The sequence below is a fragment of the Takifugu flavidus genome, chromosome 3, assembly GCF_003711565.1.
Source record: "Takifugu flavidus isolate HTHZ2018 chromosome 3, ASM371156v2, whole genome shotgun sequence".
NCBI lineage: Eukaryota > Metazoa > Chordata > Actinopteri > Tetraodontiformes > Tetraodontidae > Takifugu > Takifugu flavidus.
The window spans coordinates 2,525,401-2,545,000 of record NC_079522.1 but is presented as its reverse complement, the minus strand read 5'-3'; the positions used below and the strand labels follow the sequence as shown (position 1 = coordinate 2,545,000).

The 19,600-nt window shown below is 52.3% G+C and overlaps 1 protein-coding gene across 6 annotated transcripts in view; it reads left to right on the top strand.

Moving 5' to 3' along the window:
• The window catches only part of kcnip4a (potassium voltage-gated channel interacting protein 4a), a 52,436-nt gene extending 33,212 nt beyond the window's left edge, over window positions 1–19,224 (top strand). For 3 of the 6 annotated variants that reach the window (XM_057027850.1, XM_057027849.1, XM_057027845.1), the window contains exons 2-8: window positions 14,679–14,803; window positions 17,228–17,297; window positions 17,418–17,488; window positions 17,857–17,964; window positions 18,123–18,227; window positions 18,310–18,372; window positions 18,443–19,224. In XM_057027850.1, coding sequence (XP_056883830.1) covers window positions 14,679–14,803; window positions 17,228–17,297; window positions 17,418–17,488; window positions 17,857–17,964; window positions 18,123–18,227; window positions 18,310–18,372; window positions 18,443–18,490 — 590 coding nt within the window. In that variant the 3' untranslated portion in view covers window positions 18,491–19,224. Of the gene's footprint in view, window positions 1–4,238; window positions 5,874–13,925; window positions 14,022–14,678; window positions 14,804–17,227; window positions 17,298–17,417; window positions 17,489–17,856; window positions 17,965–18,122; window positions 18,228–18,309; window positions 18,373–18,442 lie in introns of those variants that run through there. The other 3 variants (XM_057027847.1, XM_057027848.1, XM_057027846.1) reach the window with 3 other exon arrangements.
• The last annotated feature ends 376 nt before the right edge of the window (window positions 19,225–19,600 follow it).

The following is a 19,600-nucleotide window of genomic DNA, read 5'->3' as shown; positions in this document are numbered from 1 at the left end:
TTCTCAGCAGCTCTGATTAAACGTTTGATTAATAAGAACGTCGTCTTTTGGCTTTAATAACTCGCTGCAGAAACGGCTCGTCACGGTTAGCAGGAGTCAAATCTGCCTCGTTAAGAGCTTTTAAAGGTATTTCCTATTTTGTACAAACTATTTTCATGTGAATATGATTTAATATTAATGATAAAAGTGAGAGGTTGCTCACTCCTCTCGTTAGCGACAGCGCTGCACCACGGGCGAGCGCCGGCGTGATGGCGTTCAGCTGAAGGTGTGACGTTCATCCGCCACAGAGGGAAAGAAAAGGGAATAAACAGGTCGGCCCCGATTTGTAAATAATAAAATTTAAAACCGAGAGGTTTTAATCAAGGAGGAGGTTCTGGTTGAACTTCAGGGGTTTGTCTTTAAGGGTCGGGTGTGTAGGATTTTCAGTGGTGGGGGGGGGGGGCATCAAGCTCATTAGATGGCGCCAATTCTCTCCCAATCTGTTGCCGCCATCTTTGATTTTACAGGGTGGTTGTTGTTGTTGTTGTTGTTGTTGTGTCCTGAACGTGTCATTTCTTCATTCCACCCTCCAAAAATGAGATTTAGTCTTCTGTGGTATCGGCAGGGGCGCGATGTTGGCAAGGTTTCACGTGCACACATGCTGCGTGATTTTGACTAATACAGTCGGATAAGCGGTCCGTGCACGTTTCTGTGGGAGTAATTCACCGATCAGCCAGCAGAGGGAGCCAACGAGCTGCTGATCTGGAGGAATAAAATGTTTAATTTTCATTTTCACACACAAATAAACACGATTCAGGAGTTAGAAACACTTAATAAGCTTCACTCAGTGCTGTTTAAGAGATTTGCTTTCAGTTAAATGGCTTTTGATTTCAAATCATTCAGATTAACAACGTTTTAGTGGTTGAGTGTAAAACTCCCATTTCTGTTTGCGTCAGGGTTAATGTCACAATTCTGCCTGTTTTTGTCTTCATGTCAGTTTGCTGTGATGTATTTCTAGCCTGGATCATCCGTTAGCTGTGTTTAACTCAGTTTAGCTGCGTTTGGCTCAGTTTAGCTGAGTTTAGCTCAGTTTAGCTGCGTTTAGCTCAGTTTAGCTGAGTTTAGCTCAGTTTAGCTGAGTTTAGCTGCGTTGCATCGATGGTTTTGCTGCTACTCACACACTTTTTCAGCCTGGCTGAACGTTAGCGTGTCAGCTGATGAGAATATCACGTGTCTGCCATCGTTTACGGCTTTAAGTCGCTGTAGGAGTCAGAAAATAATTTAACTGAGCTGAATAAACAGCAGTTAAGCTAAAGCCCAGCTCCAACTTTAATATTTGTAATAGCATTTATTTCTACATTAGCTTTGCTGCCTTGCACTTTAATGGCCCATTTCATATTCTGAATGAATTACTTTGATATTATCCTCCAAGGATGTATTAAAACCTCAGCCATTTATTCTCATTTTGGATAAACTGCCCAGGAAAAAGCGGCGTAATTTGGTTCCTGGTGGCTTCTGGTGGAGTCGACGCTTCCTTTGTTTTGTTTTCCCGGCGTCGGCTGTGCCCGGCCATCAATCAGAGCCGTGACAGCGGCGTTCCTGCTCCGGCGTTCCTGACTTTAAGCTGCAGTCATTAGCTTCAGCTCGGATCAGAACTCCCCCCAGAACCGGCAGAATTTGCGAGGCAGCCGTCCTCGCCGACGTAGCACTCGGCCATTTTGAGCGCCGCTCACAAATTTGTTGCCGTTTCTTGCCGTGACTTCGGCGCCGCGGCCCCCGCTGTCCCGGAACCGGGACCGGACCCCCGGGAGTTGATATGTAATGAAAGGATTCCTCGTTTTCCCTGATTGTAGAGGGGAAGCGGAGCAGCTCCTCACAAACCTGCCACTGCTTTTATTGTATTTTAAGGGTATGAAACCACGAGGGGGGGTGATTTACTCCTCCGACGGACCTTCTCCCCCTGCCTGAGGGGGAGATCTGCTCCGCTTCACAGGCCCATAACCAAGTCCGATAAATCATTTTCTTTCATTTAACAGCCTTGGCGAGAGAAGCTTCCAGGCAATTAACAAGGCCTGGATTCTATTATTGATGAGTTTTATGATTGTGAACGGTGCGAACACAGGTTGCCCCAGGAACGCCGCTGGCTGGGAATGCTAAGCAGGACCGCCTTTGTTATCCTGCAGAGTCAGCAGCTTTGATTCGGTCCCGGTCCGATTGAAGGAACCGCATTGATTCCAGGTCAAGGTGGAACTTGTGAAATTGGCCCTAAAATGAGGTGTTTTTCAGTCAGATTTCGATCCGTCGCCTCTGTGGGCAAACTCGCCATCGCAGGAAGTGGGTGGAGCCTGAGCAGGTGAAGAGCATCTGCGTTGCCCGACGTCTCGGTGCCCAAACGATGCCTCTTTCCTCCTTCGCCCCCCCTCAATGGTCACGATTCCCGGAGAATTAGAGCCTCCGCATCGATTTTCCTCTTAGCGCCGAGCTGAACTCCGGGCGCCATATTTCATCCTGCAGACGCCGGCTCCAGTTATTCTGCTCTCCGTCTGCCACTTTATGTCCCCGCTCTTTCCTTTCTGTTCATTACCCGTCGCAGCTGGAGATCTGGTGACCTTTGCCCTCCAGGCTCAGCGCGAGGGGCAGCGAAGACTGGCGAGCCGTGAATCACGACAGCGAGTGGGCGTGTCCTCCACGTGGCGTCCCGGGTGAACTGACGGGGTGCCGGATAAACGCCTCCAAATCACAAAGTCTAGTTTATTTTCCCGAAGCCGTCGCAGGTCGTTCTCCCCCGAGGCGCCGCTTGCTTGATTACGCGTGCCGACGGCGTTTGATTGCCTGCGCTCTCACAGGTGTCGCTTCAGTAATTACGACGGCCTCGTTTAACGGGCCGCTGGAACCGTGGCCACGGAGCGCCAATCTGAGCGCCGCCTAATTACGCCGCCGTCTCGTATCCTGAGCCGTAAACAACGGGGGCGTCCCCGACGTCGCCGTCTCGCCGCGTCCACCGATGCGCCGTCGCTTTGATTGATCACCTCGTAGCAGGCGTCGCCTCCCCGGGTCCCCAACCCGCCACGTCCGCGGCGCGTCATGAAGGATTACACCTGTTCGGCACCGGATGGACGCGTCTCAGGGTCGTTGGAGTCTTTGGGAACAAAGCTCCTAAAATTCCGGTTGTTTTGTTCTGAGGAAGAAGAAAAAGGGAAATTCTTCCCGGTGACAGACGTACCTGGACCAATCTGTCCATCTGGACATTCGGTTCATGTAAAACCAGATACGCTTCGTCCCCTCGGACACCGGAACGGTGTGACGGCTGGGAACGACAGGATCGGATAATCTTCTCTCCCAGGATCGATGTGTATCGGCCGGCGGCGGCGAGCCAACAAAAAGGCGGCGGGTTTGTCACTCAGACTTATCTGGTGTCCGTCGCTCCGGGGATTGTAGTCTGCGAGACACGGTGGACGGGAAGGAACGCTGGCGTTTGTGGACCAGATGGGTCCAGATACGGTCCATCCGAGGGTCGGGGAAGGGGCCGCCGTTACAAGGAAAGATAAGAAGTCCGGTTTTCCCCCTGAAGGGTCAGGAACTGATGGGTGAAAATCAGGAGCAGCGGCTTCATGCTAGAAACGCTACCAGGTTGCTGCTAGCTAACCTGTTTGCTGTGACTAACCACAGTCGTCACCTTCCTTTGGCCTCGGGTATTCATCAAATCGATGTCGACGCTCTGCACCAGCCGTTTCCTTTTTCCAATTTAAATCCAATACCCTTCCGTGGCTCCAGCGTCCCACGGAAAATGACCTTGTCAGCTCCAGAACTGACGGCGCGCTGGCCGGACCGCGCTGGAAAAGACAGACTAATACCTTCTGTTTTCTGACGTTAATGGAGCCAAATTCGGGAGCAATATTCATCTGTCAGGCGATGATGGAACTCCCGCTTCTGCTGCAGCCCCCAAACCCCCGAAACGGCGTTCCGCCTCTCCCACTCTCACCCTCTCACCTCCACCCGCGGCGCCTCAATAATTCATGGATGTATCCCTGTGATGAACACATGCTCTGATTGGTCAGGGCCGCCTACATGATTTATGAAGCCCCGGCCTACAGGGGGCAGGCCTGAGTCGATTGCTCCCCCCGGCTTTGGAAAACTTGGCCGTGTTCAACAAATCCGGACCTCTGTTGCGCCGGCGTGCGCGTTTGGCCGTGCGGTCTTACACTCAAGGCCTTTGAAGGGGGGGGGGGGGGCATTAAACTTTGATGAGCTACAGTATGAATTCCGCAGTAGAAATTATGGCCAGGAATGTTGCTCGCGTTGACGCCATGCTGCTTTTTGATGGTGATTGTGGAAATGTGGGAAACCGGCTGAAGGGATTCGATCCCGCTGAGGATTCCCGACCGCCTCGACGATCCCGGCGGAGGTCGTTGGGGGCGCGCCTCAAAAACCCTCCAGCTCCTCCGAGTTTTCCAAGCGGAGCCAGAACTCGTGAACTCTGACGGCGTCTGATTATCTCAGCGTCTGCTCGCCGTCTCCTGATTACAGCAGCAGCAGCTCAGCGTGTCTCCAGCGCGACGTCTTGGCGTCGACTCGTCAGTGTTTAAGGTCAAAAAATGGAAGCGGCCACTCAAAAGAGCCGCGCTAAACGGCGCCCGCGGGGCAGATTGATGGCAGCGCCGCTGGAGTGGCCCTCGTCTGGAACAGACCGGGCGTGTCCTTGCGTGCTCGTCTAGAAATGCGTTTTAATTTCTCCTTTCACTCAATTTGATTTATTGTAATGACCTTCCGGTCTGCTAGAGCGGCCATGACCACACTGGGACAGCAGGGGGCGGTGTCTGTCCTCGCCTCGCTGTGCCACACACACACACACACACACACACACACACGCTGGTTTCCATGTCGCCCTAAGGACTCGTTGACACCAGCGCACAACTGGAAGCCAAACCACATGATTAATTAACGTAAAGTCAAAGATGCGAGCGCACGTTGGCGCGTCTCGCCAGAACGGAGGACTTTAAAAGCAGCTCTTTATTTTTCCTCAAGTGGATCAATGTGAGCGAAGCCTTTTACGCTGAGGCTGTCTGGTACACGGGGACCGAGCTGCGGGCGCATTTTTCAGCTCTGTTTGACGTTTCCGGTGAAATAAATCGGGTTTTTTCCCCCCTCGCTAAAAATCCAGAGCCGCTCGACGAGCGCGCGTTCCCAAACCTCGAGTATTGAAGTGCCGGAGACCTCCAAGAGAATCATTTTGGCTTCCTTTCTGAGCAGGATTTATTCCTCTGGGAGTCAACTGGCTGAAGTTCTTTATTTTCCCGAGCACGTTAGAGGTTTCCCGCCCCCCCCCTCCCTCCCCGCTCCCCTCCCCTCCCGCCCCGCTCATATCCACTCCCGCTCATCTTCCCTCCCTTTACTCTGCAGAGAGGCAGGCAGAGAGCGAGCGGAGCGCCACCAACTCCGAGAGGATCCGACTTTCCGCAGCTTTCCGCTATCTTGAGGCGGAGCGGGAACAGAGGGGGGGGGTGATCTGACCGTTCTGACCCGCCCCCGTTAATGAAGCAAACCTGAGGTCACTTTCTGCCCTCGCTACTTTGACCCCCCTCCCACCTCACCCAGACTGGATCCTGAGAGCCAGCGGGCGGGAGACGGGTGCGCGGAGGCGCCCGGCCTGTGCGTCCGGGCCGGTGTAGCGCTGGAGTGGGCGCAGGGGAACTGGAGCGTCAGCCTCGAGGGCGAGGAGGCCGGCTCGGGCTCCGGGTTCGGATCGGGGCATGGTGGGGCGGATCGGGCCGACGGCAGAGCCATGCTGAGCAGCATCTGGGAGACGGAGGGCTTGCAGACGGTGGGAATCGTGGTGCTGGTGCTCGCCTCCATCAAGCTGCTGCACCTGCTGGGGCTCATCAGCTTCTCAGAAGGTAAGACGCCGGCGAGGAACCGCCGCCCCCCCCCGGGTGAGCCGCGTCAGGGCGCCGCACTCCTGAGGAAAACTGTGTCGGAAGAATCGGAAGTCTTGGAAGTTCCGCTCCGGTTTCCTTCCGATGCTTCATTGTTTTGAACCTGTCTGACGTCGCCCCGCGTGGGCCGGCCGGCGTGCTGGTGCCTTCCTCCTCGCCACCAGACTCGTGTTTTATAAACATGCCGCGCTTTCAATTAGGATGATCGATCGGGAGAAACGCTGCTGCCGGCTCGGGAAGGGAAGAGCGCCGGCGGCTGGAAAACGCTGGCCTGACCTCCCAAGTGTTTGGATGGCGCAGGGAGGCGACGGCGTCGGCGCTCCGTCAGCGAAACAGTTTACATCCTTCAGTAAACAGACGGCAGCTGAACGCCGCCACCCCCCTTCACGTCCTCCGTCTCCGGATAAACACGCCGAGCGAAGCGATATTGACGGAGGGGATTCAGACGGATCGGTCAGGTGTGCGTTTTCTGTCCGGAGCGCCGTGCGGCAGCGAGCGTGTCCGTGCCGGCGTCCACGGAGCGAGATGATGGAGGCCTGAAGATGATCAGCCCAGAGAGGACAGAAGTCTCCACGTGTCCCCTGCTGCCGAGTCCTGGACCCAACCAGGAGGCTCCTGATCCGGTCGCACTTCCGTTTTAGATCCCAGTCGGCAGCTGCCAGCGATGGTGGAAAAAAATCTGTTTTTCTCTCACGTTTACCTTTGGGAGACCTCTTGGGAGGCGTGCGCGGTCTGCTGATCCCTCGCACAGCTGCGATCTGCCCAGCGCAACCACGGGCCCCGTCTGTGGCGCCGCCGCTGTCGCAGGTCAAAAGACCGGAGACGGGGGTAGTTCCAGGTTCCTCCAGTCGTCAGCTGGAAAAACAACAGTCCAAATACCCTCGGAGGCTTTGGTGCCGACAAATCAACATCACACACACACACACACACACACACACACACACACACACACACACACGCGTAAACGCTGATTCACGGACACCATTAGTGCTGAGCAAAGCCTGGTCGGTCCAGAAGGATCAGGGCGTCGCCATAAGTCTGTAGTTCTGTGCACGACGGCCCCCCAGCAGGAACCGGAAGCTCTGCTCTTGGTTGTCATCGGGGTTCAGAGAGTTCCTCGTGTCCAAGGTTCTCGGACCTCCAGAACTGTCTGATGGCATCAGGTGACCTGGGGTCTAGAGGTGGAACACAGGACGTTGGGACGGCACCTGTGGCTCAGGTCCAGCTTCACCGGGCGACGAGGACTGGTTTGGGTTGGTGGTTTGGGGTCGGGCTGCGAGTGATGTGTGTGTGTGTGTGTGTGTGTGTGTGTGTGTGTAGGGTGGGGGGGGGCAGAATCAGGATTGACCTTTTCCGCCGTCCTCTGCTGGCATTCGGTCGAGCGGTTCTGACGTGGCTGCCGTGGGTAATCACATCATGTTGGTGCGACGCTGAGCCGGCCGAGGGTCCGAGGCTAACGTCGTTAGCCGGCGCCGTGTCTGATCTTTACTCGCGCCGCTGTTTTACAGCGAGCCGCACTTTTCATTCTGGTGAGTGCACGAGTGTGTGAGACGAGTGTGTGAGACGAGTGTGTGAGACCCTTTGGAGTGTGTCTCTTCTCGTCTCATCATCGTTGATTCAGCAGTTTCGATCCCGACGGAGACGAGGACGTTTCAGAACCCGGGTGGGAGCAGGATGACGGACGGGTCTGATGAGTGGAGGGGGCCCCCTGGGAGGGGCCCCGATTGTCTCCTTGTATTGATGTATTTAATTAAACCAGCTCTTGGCGGCGGCGGCGGGGAGGCCGCGGAAGCGCAAGCGTGTGATTACCTGGAGTCCTTTAATCCGACATTATTCCAACAGACCTCAGGAAGTTTATGAGAGTAAAACTGCGGCGCTCACCAACTCTCTGGAGAGTTTCCCGGAGAACCGGGAGGCGTTTGGGCCTGGTGTTAATGAACCGGCCCGATGAATAATCCTGTTGCTCGGGCTAAACCAAACGCTCACGCGCTCATTCATAATGGACACCCGCGCCACAGCGCTAATTAGAGGATTAAACAACGGTGGAAAACTCAGCTGACGGCGTTTCCCCCCCAAAACTTGTGATATTTCTGAGTGAACTGAAAGGAAAAACAGGAAATAAACCCTCTTCGGGCTGGTCAAACCGCTCAGCTGTGGAATCCACTCTTCCCGCGATGTTGCCGGAGTCTCGGAACCATCCGGATCGCTCCAGTTTGCATATTGGCGGTGGAGCCTTTTCAGCTGCCATAAATTGCGCTAACTCGGTTGCCTCTGTTGCCAGTGAGCGTCTGCAGTTGTTCCTGCTACGTCTGTCTTCCCGTTGCTAACCTGGCTCGCGTCCGACTTGGCCGATTTTTCCTGCCGTATTCTGCTTGGATCGGATTCCAGCTCTTGGCTGCGCAGCAGGAATTTAGCTGTCAGGATGAGTCAGTGGCGAACGTTTTAAAGCGGAAAATTGGAGCCTTTTTTCCTTATTTATTAGCGTTGGCGCGCGGCTGTTTGTAGCCGTATGTTGGTACGGTGACCCCGCCTTAGAGTTAATCACGCTGCCATTTTGTGTGCGGCGAGGAACCGAAGGCTGTTTTATTAAATCCATTAAAGATGAACGACTCGCGCTGACTCCACTCGGGCCTTTTATATTTTGGCATATCAAATTGGCACAAGTGGCTCCGTCGCTGCCATTTATCTGATATAAGATGGGTTTTTTTTTTTTTTTTTAAGGAAATCTCTCTCTTTCTGACCTAAATCTGCAGATCAAACACCAAAGCTGAAGGAAGGAACATCCTCACATTTATTATTATTGTTGATTTCATGGTAAAACCAGTTTTCATCCAAATGTGAAGACCTTCAGACAACAGGCTAGGCTAGGCTAACTAGCCTAACATCAGTGGCTGAACGGGTTTATGAGCTTTAATAGCTAATAAGTAGAATACTAAGCTAGCTCAATCGGCCAGATTTATTGATGTATTTCCAAATTGTAGCCAAAATTGTACTAAATAAAGTTTAAGTTTCCCGTTCAACGCTGTTCCCAGATGGGTCTAGTTGGGGATGATATCGCCGCTGAGCTCATCTGCCCTCCCCCGACACCTCGCGCCAGCCGTAATTCCGCCTAATTGCCCCCTGCCAGATGTCGTCCTCATTGGCTCCGTCCGGCTCACAAACAACACTCGGATCTGACAAACTGAGAACAGCCGTCGGCCCGCCGACCCGTCAGTATTGGTCTGTAGAGTCAGATTAGCTTTGATGTGATTAGCAAATGCAATTGATCGCGTGGCTCTGATACGATTACTGATACCAGATGACCTTTAAAGGGGGGCGGGGGGGGGGGGGGGGGGGAGGGGCAGTTTAAAGCTGGGATGAAGTTTTCTGTTGTTGTGAAGCTGCCACGGACACATCAAAGGAGGCTTTTTTCAGAAACCTGTTTGGATCCAAAGGCCTGAACATATTTACGTGTTCACGTTTTCATTGTTTTTACAATCCGAGATGTTTTCATCTTATAGTTTCTATCACCCACAGCAGCGAGTTAAAACGCCGTCCTCTCGCCGTTTCCATGTTTTGACCTTAAATAGACGTCGGTGGAGGAAGCGTTCTTCTTGTGACCCCGAGATCAAAGGCTTGATGCCTTCGAGCTGCTATATTAGGAATCAGGAATTTGTGGGTGTAGATTAAATCAGGTTTGGGTCGGGGGGACGTGTGCTGTCTGCAGCGGCCGGAGTTTATTAGAGGTTTGCTTTAGCCGATAGCGCGTTAGCGCTGGTGTGGTTGCAGAAGTTGTGAGAACTTGTTGGTCGAGTTCTTAAATGTCGTCATTGTTTTCGAAAAAACGTAAAAGATTTCAGTTCTGTTCCTCTGGCTAATCTTTGTTTTTTGCTCTATCGTTGGTTCGATCCATCCAGGACGCTAGCGGGCAACATTAGCATGCTAATACCTGAGAAATGGGGTTATCCCGCTTTAACTGACAGCAAAACGTTTTGCCAAATCAAATCAGGAGGTTTCTGACTGCCATAAAAGCACGAAACACCTCGTTAGCTTGACAGTTTCAAGATCTTTAACGGGACTCTCAGCACAACTTGAGGACTTTTTCAGGAACGCTCGCCCAACGGCGTGCTGCTTGAAACCCAAAATGTGTTTTGGGCCATTAAATATTTCAGAGGTTATCGGATTCCTCGTGGAAAAAGCCTCGGCGGTTTAAACAGGAAGTAAACTTAGAGTGAGCGCTCTTCCGTTAGCCGCGGGCGCCGGCCCTCGCAGGTTTGCGTGCTGGCGAACGATATCAGGTTAAAAGGTGCTGCTGGCCTAGTTTGTGACTCACCTGTATCCAGAGAACAGACAGTCAGCAGCGGAGTGAGGGAGACTCCTCAGGGCCGAAGGTGCCTTAAATAATCCATTAAATCTCCACTTTCCACCTCACGGACCCACATAATTATTTATCTTGGACTGAGTAAGGGAATTTTGTTGTTACTTCATTAAACTCGGTGGTCCCGGGGGGGCCCCGGGGCCCCGAGCACAGCAGCGTCAGCAGGAGAGGATTTATTGATCCAGCCCAAATATGATCACCAACAGCTTCCTGGTTGCTTCCTCCACCCTCCGATTGTTCCCATCGTTTCTTCCGAAGAAGGCAAAAGTGCGACGTGACTGAATGTTCCCAGGGTTCTTCAGGACAACCGTTCGGCTGCTGGTCTTCAGCCGTTCGAGGGGCCGCCGAGCAAACGCGCTCCCCAGCGCCAGATTAGCTTTGTCGATAAAGCTAAAAGGGCGAGCGTTAATCAGACAGCCATGACGGCCTGCTCTTTTCCCGCCCGCTTTAGCGCCGCGTCACTCATCCGCTCAGCTCCTCCACTTTACTTTTGTGGCCTTTGACGTCTCCTCCCGGTTTTCCGGCAGCGTTTGTGGTTTCGCGTGTCAGATTTTGCTAACATCCGACGCTAACCCCCCCCCTTGTGTTGGCTCCCGCCAGGAGAGACGCGTTTGGGTCACAGTCACGCATGACTGAACCTCGGCAGGTAGCAAGAACGGACCCGAGCCGAGCTGCTTGTGCCCCCCCCCCCAGTAAATCTCCCGGTTATTGAGCCGTCCTGAAGCTGAAGCGAAACGGAATCAACGCCTCCCTTTAGGACAGGGGTGGGGAACCCTTTTCATATCGAGGGCCATTTCAATTTTTATAAAGTCCTCCGAGGGCCATACTATTATGAACACATACCTAGGGATGCAAAAAAAAAAGACAAAAAAAAAAGAGTCTATAACCACTGTGTTACTAAGTCTCATGATTGCTGCATTTGAGTTTGAATTATTTATTTAGCACACATGCATATAAAATCACCAAAAAAATAGAATAAAATGACAAGTAAAATATGTTTTCATGATCATACAAAACAATAAAAAGAGGTGCAGAGTTGAGGCAAGAGACCCGTAAGGGCCTGTTCGAGGCCTCTACTCACAAAAACTGCAATACAACAAGATAATCAAGAAAATAAATGAAAAAGAAAGATAAAGACAATAATAACAACAACAACAACAACAACTAGAAAGCACTCGGAGAGCGCAGACCTCCGCCAAGCGCAACAATTCCTGGCATATTGTGATTTCCACCATAAATATTAGTCCCACATATACTTTGACTACATATTTAGATTCCTTGACCATAAAAACATACCGTTAGCCACTGGAATCATAACAATATATGTCTTAGTTCAATAGTTATTCACGAAAAAAAATTCACGCTTTGAAACAATTTTACTTTGTACGGCGCGAGCGCCTCAGCGGCGGCTACGAGGCGCGTTCACGAACTCTCCTTCGGCGTGAGGTTTCAGCTTCGTGGCTATTAATTCACTCACCGCAAAACTTGCACGCGTAATATTCTCTCTGTCGGTACATGGTCGTGTGAAAGCTGCTTGTTGAGCCTCCAAACTCCGGCGAAGAGCGTTAATTTTATCCAAACGCATCTGTCCTTTCAACTCATCGAGTTTAGCGTGTTTCGCTAAGCATTTTTCGTCCGTGTCAATCAGTCCAGCCCACTACGTACATCACATGCTGTGTTCACTGACCCTGACCTTGACTCGGACATAACATAACCGTCTGTTTTATCTCAGAAAACGGGAAAATATTTCCTCGTTACGAAAGAAATTTCAGGATACGAAAGGCAAAAATACGCTACCGCTGCTACTCGCAGCTCGCGGAGTTTAGCGAACGGTCCCACTGTATAAGTGCACATATAAAATATAAAAATCTTATTGCGTTGCGGGCCGGTAGAAATGGTCTCGTAGGCCGTATACGGCCCGGAGGCCGGAGGTTCCCCACCCCTGCTTTAGGAGAACTCCCGTAGTTGTTGTGTACGTTGAACCGGAGCCAAGTCAGGAGTGGAAAGGCTGAGTTTACCCTGGCATCGCTGCCAGGACGCAGCGCCAGCACGATGGAGATGCTTTTATATCAGGACAGAACTCCCAAACAGTGGCGCTCGCGCCCCTGTGGGGGCGGAGCCTCAGCAGCACATTAATCTTCTTTTAGTGCCTCAACAATTAGAAAAGAAATGCTGTCGACTCCGAATAAGGAACATTTTCTGATGCCCTCAGTGGGGTTTGGGCCGTTTCATCATGTACAGATGAAACGATAGCTTAGCTTAAGCCTTTTTAAATTGCATTTCTCAAAAGTGTGGTTAGCATTGTTAGGTAGCAAAACGCTATCGCTTTCGTCTTCGCCAAAATATTTAAGCAGAAGAAAACATAAATACTTTAATTAAACTGTGACACCGAAACAATAAACTGCTGACAGATTTGTGCCCTTCATTTGCTCTTTAGCTTAGCATTGGCTAATAAGCTCTTGGTTAGCTTTGACAAATGACCCTATATTTACATATATGTCCATCGTTATGGCTGCATTTACTGTAGATACCAGCAGAACTAACAGCTGATTAGCATTTAGCATTTATCCCTGTTTGATCTTGTCTCGTCGGCCCGACCTTTTCCTCTAGATTTATGGCCCATTTTTCACGGCCCACTCCGGTGATGTCATCGGAGCCTCTCCGTCCCTCAACGGCCCCCGTTCATCGAGGCCGCTCCCACCTGCGGCGGCCATTTTGATGCAGGGCCGGCTGAGCAGAAGTGAGCTGTGAGAATTTAGCCGCAACTTTGGGAATGACTGACGTCGCTCGCCCGCTTCTAGCAAACCTCACGCTAAATTTTTCAAACGGCCCAGAGCGGCAGCAGAACTGGGCTTTTAGGAGCTGCGTGAAGTCCTCAGAAGAGTTTCTGAACTCGGAGCTTCTCAGGTTTGTGCTCACGCTAGCGGGACACCGAGCCGCTTCCCGAGGTGCCAAACGAGTCGACGCCTAATGAGGGATTAGCTTACAGGCTCCGGATCAGATTCACAGAACATTTTCAACGCCGTTGACCGACAATGTTGTCAAGTTCTCGTCAATAAGTAACGCGGCCGGTTGATCCCGACCCGAGCGAGCGAGGGGGAAGTCCTGCTGCATTATTCAGCTGCTCACACTGACCTAAATGTGCCGTCCACCTGCCCACAAAAGTCTTTCGTCAAGTCACGCGGCCACAAGAGGGCGCCGATGCCCCAAACGATGCGCTTTTTGTCGTGTTTGGAGCTCTGGTCTCCCTCACTGTCGGGGACGTGGAAACTGGATAAAATTGGCGTGTTTTGGGAAGCTAATCTCGATGTTAGCTCAATCTGCTGCCGTCGTATCCCTGCGCGCTTCTATCCACCTTCCATCTGTCACCAAACCAACTCTTTCCAGTTTCCATCTTCCTGAAAACACAATCGAACCTCTGCAGAAGCGACGCCTGGCTCCATTTCTTTAGCTTAACCCGGCTGCTAGCTTAGCACGACCGCGGAGGGTGCAACAAGAACAGGCGACGTCATGGAAACGTGTGGTTGCTCGTGTTTAAGCTGCTGCTTCCACATACGTGTTGTCCTGAAGAACCTGCGGCGAGGTCCAGCCGTTCCTCCGTTGTGTGTCGGGCTGCTGGTTGCCCCGGTAACCATGAGACCTGCTGTATTTCCCAGGTTACCATCAGATTGTCCACAAGCCCGGCGTGAGAGCGCGGCTCATGAGGCTCTTCCCGTGCTCGGTGGGCAGGAAGACGTCTTCCAGTGACCAAAGCAAGTCTCTGACCTCACACACGGCCGCTCCTCCATCTGTGCTGGTTCTGGTGTCGCAGTTTTCAGGGATATTAGCATGTTCTCCAGGGATATTAGCATGTTCTCCAGGGATATTAGCATGTGCTGCTCTGGGGACACGTAGCTGAGCTGAATTAAAACCCTCCACTAGGTGGCAGCGCAGCACTCGCTAAATATTCTCCCGTCGGTTTATTTTGTGCCATATCTTTTATATGCTCGTTTAAAAATATATGTGCTTTTATGACGACCTTGGCTGCTAATTTATTTCTTTATTTCACTTAGCATAGGACAATTAGCTCGTGGCGGCGGGTTAATGGAGGGTCTGTCAGAGGATGTGACCTTTAAAAGCTGGGGTCACAGTCAGCCCGTCTGAGCTAATGAGGTCTTTAGACTCCGTGTCACACTTCAGGACCACTGTGGCCCCCTCAGCGTCCAGGACCAGGGTACGAGGGCGCCACCAGCACGCCGGCGTCCCTGACAAGAGCAAGACTCATTAGAGAGCCATTAAAACTTCTCCGAGGGTTCATCCGACCCCTCCGGGAGGGTTGAGTCGTGGGTGGCGATGGCGTTACCGACCCCGCTGTCCCGCTCCGCTGTTTCCGTGGTTTCCGCTCACATCTGCTCGTCTCCTCTTTCCAGACAGCGTTGAAGATGAGCTGGAGCTGTCTGCAGTCCGCCACCGCCCCGAGGGCCTGGAGCAGCTGGAATCCCAGACCCGCTTCTCCCGCAAGGAGCTGCAGATCCTTTACCGCGGCTTCAAGAACGTAAGAGACGTTTGTTTGTTTCCCTCCTGCAACAACAAGTTCCCGATGTTCGCGATTCACTCCGGAGAAGCTAACCGGGTCGTTTCCTGACGGAAGAGAGGCGAGGAATAAGGTCACCGTCTTCCTCGGAGCGTCCGAGTCTGGTCTGGGCCCATTAGTCCCCTTCCACTTGAGAGGGGGAACGGGGGTGCTAATGAGGCCGTGGCGGCGTGCCGCAGCCGCACGTTGGGAATGTTTAACGTGTTATTTTAAACGCCAAAGCTTCTATTTTTAGCCAGTTTGGTCACCGGGATTTTCTCTCCCCGACGTGACCCTGGACTCTCTGTTAGCTTTTGGCTAAATTCCGACCGGCTCTCTACGGTGAGGGGGGATGAATTAAAGAGCGGCCGTCATCGCCGCTGCACGGCAGTTTTCCAGGCGCTCGTCTTCCCGTTGTGCTCTGACCCTTTATTCCCACACTGGCGGAATAAAGACGAGCTCTCCGGGCCAGACGGGCTAATAAGCGCCGGCGGATCGGGTCTGATCCCGAATCAGCGTAACGGGGATCATCCGACGCCTCCGGGCGAGGCTCCGCGGGGCCGAGGTCGCCGCCAAGGTGGACGACGTTGCTCCGTTAATCCCGTGACCTGTGATTACAGGATGCATCCCTCCGCCAGGGCCCTCGGCTCAGGGATTAGATTAAGATCTCGCTTTCAATCCCGCCTGCAGCGGCGCCGCTCCGCTCGCAGGTTTATTCGCCTCCCTCCGCCGCTCCGTGAATCTCCCCGACTGTATTTCTGATTTTATTATCGCGGGCGAGCGAATTCTACAAGTGTATCAGCGGAATACGAATGTATTGTCTCGCCTCTCGCTCCGCCTAATGGGATCGACCGTGAATAATGCCTGAAATGAAACGGCGCGCAAATGTAAACTGGCAGCCTCATTTGTTATCATTCTGCGCCGCGCTACCTCAGTCCTGATCCCAGACGCTCCTTTCACGTGTTCCTGGTGGGATTCTTTCAATGGAAAGGAAAAACTCCGAGGCAGGAATTCCATTAAGTGACTGAGCCGAAGGCTGGATTTGGAGAAAAGGGCTTCGCCACGGCGCTCTGGTGTCAGCTTAATCTCGTATTTTAGCTTAGCGCCATTAGCATTTAGCCCAAAATGACCTTCAGACGCTTCAAATAGAACCGTGGTCGCTAATGCTGAGTCCCGCCTCCCAAACGCTCACAGGTGGCGAAATTCTTACGTTTTAATGCTTCTTCCTTCCTTCATCTCCTGCTGGACTCTGACCGGAGAAGACAGGACGCAACACGGCGCCACGGCGAAGGGACACGCCTCCCGGAGACGTGGATCTGTTTCATGTTCTCAAGTCGCTGCGGTTTAATGAGCCGCTCTTCTCAGCGGGAGTTTACCGATATCGCCGCCGTTCGCCCCGGCGCCGTTAGCCTCGCCGCAGACGCGCAGATGATTGATACCAGCAGAGGGCCTTTTTTATGGAGATTTACGAGTCGATTTAGGAGCCGAGCGTCTCGTAAAAACGTACGCGACGCGCATGTTTGTGCCGCTGCACGTGACCGAGTTAGCTAGCGTACGCGTGGATATCTTAGCAGCCGCTCCTGACAACTTTTCCCGACTCGCCTGTGACGCTCTGGAAGAATATTGTAGCCATGGCAACCACATGCAAAATCCAACAACACGGAGAAACATTTCGCTCGTTCCGACTTCCTAATTTGCCCAAAATTCTTGACCTCGATATGTAACTGGGTCTGAGCGGCAACAGAAGGGCGTCGGGGGGATTCGCCGGCGCGGATCCAGGAAGGAGCCGCTTTGAAGGGGAAAACAAGGTTTGGTTCTTCCCCACCAGAGACCGACTCTCTGGGGGGTCAAGGCCGGCCCACATCCCCCGTACCGGGACGCCACTTTGGACGATGAGTCGGTGCTTTTGAGTTCCCGAAACTGTCTCGGTGTTCGGAACACTCAGGCTCTTCAACCCTGTCGAGGTAGCTGAAAAAAAATCCAATATCCTGCCGGCCGAGACGGAGCAAAACTTCAGCGGGAGTAAAAAATGAAGCTGGGAAATTGGCAGATTTATCTCCTGCGAGCTGCTCGGACGTTTCCTCTCACGAGAGGACAAAGAGTCTCGCTTTCAACCTTCAGACAGCTGTCAGGACGTGAGGACGATCGGCACTAATGCTGAATCCCGTTTCGGAGGAGCTCGACAAAAAAATGAGCTTTTGTTGTCCTACCGTTGTCATTAGCGTTAGCATTAACGCAGCCAAATATTAGACCACGCCCTAAATGATGTCATACACCCACAGGAAGAGGCTCATGGCACTTGTGCTAACCTATCTGACCACTAGAGGGTGGCACCAACGACGCCTTTTCCTCAATATTCTTTAACGTTATTTTCACTGAGGGGTGAAATTCCATTTTGTCTTCCAGGAATGTCCCAGCGGAGTCGTCAATGAGGACACCTTTAAAGACATCTACGCACAGTTTTTCCCACAAGGAGGTTGGTGTGTTTTTTACTCGGTAGCTACCGACTGATCCGGTCCCAGGGGCGCACAAGCTAACACTTTTAGCTCTTTGATATGGTGCAGGAATGACTCCAGTATTTTTGCTTCTCCCGCAGACGCTTCCACATACGCACATTTCCTGTTCAACGCCTTTGACACGGATCACAACGGAAACGTGAGTTTTGAGGTGAGACGAGCGCTGCGCATGTCGGTAGATGCAACGTTGACCTTGAATATAAACGGAAAATAGTTCCCGTGAATAGAAACCAACCCGTAATTGTCAATAAACCCACCCTGGTAAATTAGACAACATCCTTCAAGCCGTCGGAATCCCCCGAGACGCTCCTGATCAACACGTTATTCATATTCATGAAGGACATATTTTGGATTATTAGCGCGAACCAGCCAAAAGGCCGAACCGGATCAGCACAGGCCCGAAAACACGTCAACTCCCCGAGGAACGATGCAGATTATGAGTCGCCTAATGACTTCGCTAATGAGGTCTGTGATTGATGGCGCCGCGGCGATGACGCGCGTTTGCCTGTTTTTCTGCAGGATTTCGTCATGGGCCTCTCCATCCTGCTGCGTGGGACGGTCCAGGAAAAGCTCAACTGGGCGTTCAACCTGTACGACATCAACAAAGACGGTTACATCACGAAAGAGGTGGGTCGGTGGAGGGCGTTAGCCTCGCTCCCGAACCAAGCGATAGCTAAGGCGTTAGCTGTAGAGACTAGCTAGCCAACAGCATCCGTCAGAGGCTGTCAGAGTTCCCAAATGTCTGAGGAGAGCAGGGAAAAAGAGACCTGGTGTTGGTCTTCTAGGAGATGCTGGACATCATGAAGGCCATCTACGACATGATGGGAAAATGCACGTACCCCGTCCTCAAGGAGGAGACGCCCCGTCAGCACGTGGAGGTCTTCTTCCAGGCAGGTGTAGCGCGAGCGTCCTCCCGGTCCGAGGGGCCGCCGGAGCAACCTCTTTACCTGTCCTGTCTTCTGTCTCCAACAGAAGATGGACAAGAACAAAGACGGCGTGGTGACCATAGACGAGTTCATCGACTGCTGCCAAAACGTAAGACGTCCGTCCCGATCGGCCGCCGTCGGCTCGGCCGCGCCCTCACGCTGTCGTCTTTGCTTGACAGGATGAAAACATCATGAGGTCGATGCACCTGTTTGAAAACGTCCTTTAAGCGGTGGGACGGCGGCGGATCCCGACGGAGGACCCTCGTCTCTTCCCCGGACCCCCTCCCGTGTACAGCGTGCTATGCAGACTCGAACCCGTAGAAAAAGAATCTTGTAAACTACTGTGGACCACAGGTAGGTGTAGGAAAAGGGTGCGAACACTCTGGAGTCGCCAAATCCTTCAATTATTTCCAAACACGAGGAGAAAAGAAGCGGGAGAACCTCGGAACGTCCAAGGTCGGCATTCCAAAGATGTTTTCTGCCGAGAGGAGGCTCACTCCCTCTCTGTTGTGGAACCACTGTGACGTCACAAGAACAAAGAATAATGGTAATAATGCGGCGTCTTGTCAACTCCGGAGTGTTCTTCCCCGGCTTAGTTAGCCTCCGTGGTCGTTCTTCAAAGATGTGAAATCAAGGCGACGTCGTTGTACATATGTGAAACGCTAGAAAAGGAAACTTCTCAACTTTGTCCATGTTTACTTGCCAAGTCCAACGAGACGCCACAGGGATTATTCCTGATGTCAGAAACCGGAGCGCGGTGCCGGTGTTGGTCCTGAGAAGCACACAGGTATCCGTAACCACCAGAACTCCAGGTCAATGCTGCTTTCATCGTGTTCCTTTGATCTCTGTGTGCGTAGATCTTCCGTCGCTGGTTTGTCTTTGTTCCTGTTTCGACGCTCTGCTCCATCAGTTTGTTATTGTACAAAAGATTGTCTTCGCATTAAATCAAAGTTTGCCTGAATTTCGGCTCCTTCCTGGTTTTAACTCGGACTTTCGGCTCAACGTTGGTGGAAACTCGCCCCATCATTCGGTTCCTCTGACGTTTGTGGCAGAAAAACACGGAACGTTTTAGATTTTGCCCATTAGTGCTTCAGCCTTCCGATAAAAATCAATGCTGTTTTACTCGTGTTTGATGACTTGAAAAGATATTAAATCTAAAAAGTGTGTGAGAGGCTGTTTTTGTTCTCTGGAGTAATTTGACGCCGACACTCTGGAACCCGAGGCAACAATTCATCAGTCCAGGCGGGAACGTTTGCCTCCGCCCGGCCAGCGTTCCCACCCGGAGGTCCCGGTACATTTCTGAAGATGAGGAAGCAGCTGTCATGAAAGGGATGGAG